Genomic DNA, 5,764 nt, shown 5'->3' with positions numbered 1-5,764 from the left:
CCGCGGCTGCGCACTCCCTGAACCCATCCCGTTTCCGATCTGGCCAAAGCCCCGCCCCCTGTGTTCCTGGGTCGTCTTTCCCCCACTTTCCAGGGGCCTGGAAGGTTCTGGGGAAATTGCTAGAAGAGACCTCAGGGACCCTTCTAAAGATGGAACAGCTAAAGGACGGGGCTGGGCCAGAAGGGTGAGAAAAAGAAGGACCTCCTGAGGGGGGGACCCAAAACCTTATAGGGAGAGCGTTGAACAGACCCAGAGAGAGTATCGAAAAAAAAAAAAAAAGTGGCTCAGGTATCATTATGTAGAAACAGAATCTTAGAGGGTCTTGGTGACAGAGTTGAGTGAGATACTTAGAAATAGGGAGAGAATTAGAAACAGATACTCATTGGTCAAACAGAGAAATGTCTAAAAATGAACCAGTAGGCCAGGCGCCGCCCAAAATTTCAGTGGTTATGGCGCCAGCCACATGCACCTAGGCTGGTGGATTCGAGCCCAGGCCAGCTAAACAATGACAACTGCAACCAAAAAATAGCGGAGCGTTGTGGCGGGCGCCTGTAGTCCCAGCCACCTGGGAGGCTGAGGCAAAATCACTTGAGCACAAGAGTTTGAGGTTGCTGTGAGCTGTGACGGCCCAGTACTCTACTGAGGTCGACATAGTGAGACTCTGTCTCAAAAAAAAAAAAGTAAATAAATAAATAAAGAAGAACCAGGAGACTTGAAGATGCCAGAGACGGCCGTAGGGGCAGAAAAATGATAATTGTCCACAGTTTTTGAGCACTTACCAGTCCCAGCACTGTTATACGTACCAGTGATACCACTGAAAGCCATCTTTGGATTTGAAAAAGGTTCAGGATGGGAAAATGACTTCCCAAAGACAACAGGAATTGAACCTGAGTTCTCTCTGATACTGAAGTTAATGGCAGAGTTGCCTGTCTGTAAAGAGACATGGGTGAAAATAGAGAAGGACAGGGAGGGGGTGAAGAAGTCCAAGATGGAAAGGCTGAGGATGGAGAGAGAAGATCCTGGCAGAAGCGCAGGACAGCCAGTAGCAGTAAAGAGAGAAATACAGAGATGGTAAGACCCACTGACCTGTCTTGCTGTCTGTCATTCTAGGAACAACCTGACCCTGCCATCAGCTGGGACTGAGTCGTGGCCCTCTGCACCCATCCCAGCCCTGCCACCCCCGTTCCTGAGTGCCCCAGATCCTGCCCATCTGGGGCTCCCTGAGAGCCTAGCCTCTGTTACTGTCCCAGTCCGGCTGGACACCCTCTCCTGCCTTCTACAAAGTGCCCTGCTGGGGGCTTACAATCTCCAGCAGTCCATGCCCTCCTGCCCCTGCTGCCCCCAGGCATGGCACACCCAACCAGGCACAGCCCGGAGGCCTCCCAGAGGACGTGGGGGGTGGGAAGTCCGACGCAGGCCAGGCTGTGGCCAGGGCCAGCAGCGATGGGGCCCTGGGAGAGCTGAACAGTGGGATAGGGGCTGGGCAGAGGTCCCTGGGGCTGGCCCCAGGACCCCACCCAAAATGCCATTGACACTGCCCACCCAGGATGGGAAGAAGGAAGCCCAAGGTCTGGAACCACCCCCGGACACACCACCTGCCTCAGAAGACTGGGAGACGGAGTACTAGGATGCTGGAGGGCCCAGGACCTGGGACTCCAGTTACCTAGGGGATTTTCCTGGAGCCCATAGTGACCGTAGTCCTGTCCAAGATTCCCCAAGAAACATCCTTTTCTTATCCTTGCCCTCATCCCCAAACCATGGCCTCACAAGTAGGTCCTTTGACTCACCTAATAAGCCTGACCTAAGTCATCTGACTCAGAATCTTAAGCCAGGAGAAAACCCTGAGCCTCACACCAATGCCCAAGCCCATGCTTGTCCCGCTCATAGCCTCAACCCAGTCCCAGTGCCACCCCCAGCAACAACTACAGTCTTGACCTCATTCTTGACCTCCGACCTTGTTTCTAACCCCAAAGCCACTGCCTTCTGCCTGTCGAGCCTAGCCCCATCCCACTCTCTGCACCAAATCCCAAGCCCATTCACCCCATCCTAGTCCCAGACCCTCCTGCACCTCAGCCCTACCCAGTCCTTGTCTTTAACTTCTCCTAAACTTCAGCCTCGTATAGCCCATCCTCAACCCCCTTCTTATCACAACCTCTGTGTGACATCCCATGATGCCACCCCACAACCCCATGGGCCCAATGTGTCCAGATGCCTGTAGCACCTCACCCTATTCCTGCTCTTCAGGTGGGAAGCCTGGTTGAACAATAAATGCTGGTTGTCCCTCTATCTCCTGTGTCTGTGTGTGCTTACATGGTGGGGCTGTGAGCAAGGCTTGTGCAAAGGTGTAGGATCTGGGGAGGGTCACAGAGGGAGGTCAGGGAGCCAGGGGCTGGGGGCAGGGAGCCACCAGATCCCTGCTTCAGCGAATTCCACTGAGGGCCTCTGCCACCGCTGCACTTCTGCTTACTGGAAGCTGCTGGGCCACAGGGCCATTGTGTGGGGAGGCTTAAGGGATTTGGGGGACCCAAGGGGCAGAGAGGCTGGCAGCCTGGCTCAGCTCAGTCTGCACAGAGGGGCCGAGGCAGAAGGAGGGCTTGGGGCAGGCTCTGCTGTTCAGGTAGGCACCAGGCATGGGACCTGCAGCCCACCTTCCCGAGGGCCCTGGGATCTGGACTCCTTTCCGGTCCTTTTGGCTCCTTCCAGCTCCTTCCTCTCCCAGGGACCTGGTGGCCCAGTCTCCGGTCCCCTCCTCACCTAGGACTCAGGAAACCAGGACCATTCCTTGCTCAGAACCTAAAAGTCCAACTCCCCAGGCCCTCCTCTCTTAGACCCAGGGTTCCGGGCCTCCAGGCCCTCTCCCCAGGACCTAGGGGTTAGGTGTTCAGCTCTGTTTCCCAGGAACCGGGGTTCCCACTCCACCAGCCTCTTCCTCTCCCAGGACCCAGGAATCCAGCTCCCAACCCTTTTTCTCCCCTTCCCCACAGATCACCATGTACAGCTTCATGGGTGGTGGCCTCTTCTGTGCCTGGGTGGGGACCATTCTCCTGGTGGTGGCCACGGCAACAGACCACTGGATGCAGTACCGGCTGTCGGGGTCCTTTGCCCACCAGGGCCTGTGGCGGTACTGCCTGGGCAGCAAGTGCTACCTGCAGACAGAGAGCATCGGTGAGCCCCATGGGTCTAGGCTGGGCCTGGGGCCATAGCCCCTGCAGGGCAGAGCCTCAGGGCCCACGGGCCACCTGTAGCCCAGACACAAAGCCCTGTGGCTCAGAGAGGAAAAGGGACCAACCAGTCTGTCACTCAGCGTGGGAGGGGCAGAACTGGGATCTTAGGGTTGTTTCCTAGTTGCAATTACAGGGTGTGCTGCTTTAGAGGTTAGGCTGAGAGAGGTGGCATTTCCTGGCACACAGGAGGTGTCAGGCATAGCAGTTGGGGCTGGGCTGCCAGAGCAGCATTTTCTAAATATCTACTGTGGACCAGGAGTTATATTAGGTACTGGGGCATACAGATGCAATATGGGCACTGAGTTTGCTAAATACTGGGTGAAGTATATTTTTACTACCTAACTATGTGCCAAGCCAGGGGGGTGCCTGTGGCTTAGTAGGTTGGGTGCCAGCCCCATATACCGAGGATGGTGGGTTCAAACCCAGCCCCAGCCAAATTGCAACAAAAAATAGCCGGGCATTGTGGCCGGCGCCTGTGGTCCCAGCTACTCGGGAGGCTGAGGCAAGAGAATTGCCCAGGAGTTGGAGGTTTCTGTGAGCTATGATGCCACAGCACTCTACCAAAGGTGATAAAGTGAGACTCTGTCTCTACAAAAAAAAAAAACCAGTACCAAGCTGTGTTATATACATACCTAGAGAGAGATACATAGTGATATATAGTATATTCCATGATATATGTCATACATATTAAAGAATTTATAATATATACTATATTATGTATATCACACTAAATATTACATGATGAATTAATAATATATAATATATTGTGCATTATATCTCACACTAAATATTACATAATATATTAATAATATATAATGTAGTATATATAACATTCTATTATACTATATATTGTATAATAAATTAACATATGTGCAATATATTTTACAACACACATATAATACATTAATAAATTAATAATATATAATATTGACCAGGCATGGTGATTCATACCTATAATCCCAACACTCTGGGAGGCTCTGGATTGAGGATTGCTTGACCTCAGTAGTTCAAGACTAGCTTGAGCAAGAGGGAGACTCTGTCTTTACTAAAAATAAAATATATATAATATATTTCATATTACTACTACCAGTAGTAATAACAATAAAATGCAACATTTTATTTGTGTGCTTACCATGCCTGATATGCTATGATAAGCACTTCACATGGATTAATTCTATTCCATCTTTCAACAACACTAAGGGGGCAGTTTGATGGGGAGAACATAAGATTCGATTTCAAAATTCAAACATTCTCTTGGAGGGGTTAAGAAGAGCTACTCCCCCTCACTGAGCCCTGAGTGTGACAGGCATATGCAGGGACCTCCCCAGCCCCATCCCACTGAACCAGCCCCAAGAGAGGAGGTATAACGCTCATTTGCTGGAGCAGTGGACTGAGGCAGAGAGAAGTGGAAAGGCTTGTCCTGGGCAGTGGAAAGGCTTCTGTGGAAAGGATCCACAGTGGAAAGGATCCTGAGCAGATCCCAGACGCCTGACTTCACCCATTCCTCTCAGTTCCGGCAGTCTCATTTGTGACATTTCTACCATTTCTCCTGTTTCAGACTGAGAATGCCCCAAGGGACAGATCAGTTCCATATCTTATCTCTGCTGAGGGAGAAAGAGGGAGGCTTGGTAAAGATCTTTGATTCATTCAACATGCTTGGGACCACAAAAGAAATTAACACCTCAGGGACATGCCTCACCCTTGGGTATTTGTCAAAACAGCTGGCTTAACTTGCTCATGAACTGTGGCTTGCTCACCAAAATTAAAGCAGGAGTCCTTAGCTTGATTGTCAGGGGTGAAGTCCAACTGCCAATGTGTTTTGTTGGATCTTCCCAGTGTTTTTAAAGTTTCTGAATGAGTTGCCAATATTAAAAAATCAAGAGATCTGAAGCTCTTTTTGAAAAAAAAAAAAAAATCCAGCCAAGCATGTTGGCTCAGGGCTGTAATTCTAGCATTTTAGGAGGCTAAGGTAGGAGGAGTGCTTGAAGCTATGAGTTCAAGACCAGCCTGAGCAAGAGAGAGATCCCATCTCTACAAGAAGAGAAAAGAAAGAAAGAGAGAAAAGGAAAGAAGGAAGGAAGGAAGGAAGGAAGGAAGGAAGGAAGGAAGGAAGGAAGGAAGGTCATGTGTGGTATTGCATACCTGTAATCTTAGCACTCTGGGAGGTCAGAGGTGGGAGGATTGCTTGTGCTCAGGAGCTGAGATCAGCCTGAACAAGAGCAAGACCTGACTCTATTATAAATAGAAAAATTAGCCGGGCATTGTGGTGGGCACTTGTAGTCCCAAATACTTAGGGAGGCTGAATCAGGAGGATCACTTGAGCCCAGCAGTTTGAAGTTGTTGTGAGCTATGATGATGCCACTGTACTCTAGCCTGGGTGATAGAGTGAGACCTTGCCTCAAAACAAAAACAAACAAACAAAAAAGCCAGCCCAGAGGCCTGTAATGGAGACCAGCCTGAGCCAGACTGAATCCCCTCTCTTAAAAAAAAAGAAAAAAATAGCTGGGTATTATGGCAGGCGGCTATAGTCCTACCTACCC

The 5,764-nt window shown here is 50.3% G+C and overlaps 2 protein-coding genes across 2 annotated transcripts in view; both read left to right on the top strand.

Moving 5' to 3' along the window:
• Positions 1-149: 149 nt before the first annotated feature.
• CUNH19orf84 (chromosome unknown C19orf84 homolog) lies at positions 150-1,627 on the top strand. The gene is made up of 2 exons (XM_012813687.1): positions 150-184; positions 1,111-1,627. The coding sequence occupies exons 1-2, from the start codon at positions 150-152 to the stop codon at positions 1,625-1,627; spliced, it is 552 nt and encodes a 183-aa protein (XP_012669141.1).
• Positions 1,628-2,580: 953 nt separating this feature from the next.
• Positions 2,581-5,764, top strand: part of LIM2 (lens intrinsic membrane protein 2) — an 8,362-nt gene continuing 5,178 nt past the window's right edge. The window contains exons 1-2 of the mRNA XM_003803239.1: positions 2,581-2,617; positions 2,985-3,165. Of these exons, the coding sequence (XP_003803287.1) occupies positions 2,991-3,165 (175 nt within the window). The 5' untranslated portion in view covers positions 2,581-2,617; positions 2,985-2,990. The remainder of the gene's footprint in view (positions 2,618-2,984; positions 3,166-5,764) is intronic.

The sequence above is a fragment of the Otolemur garnettii genome, unplaced genomic scaffold, assembly GCF_000181295.1.
Source record: "Otolemur garnettii isolate 467f Iridium unplaced genomic scaffold, OtoGar3 scaffold00288, whole genome shotgun sequence".
Lineage (NCBI taxonomy): Eukaryota > Metazoa > Chordata > Mammalia > Primates > Galagidae > Otolemur > Otolemur garnettii.
This window is presented reverse-complemented; position numbering and strand designations above follow the sequence as displayed.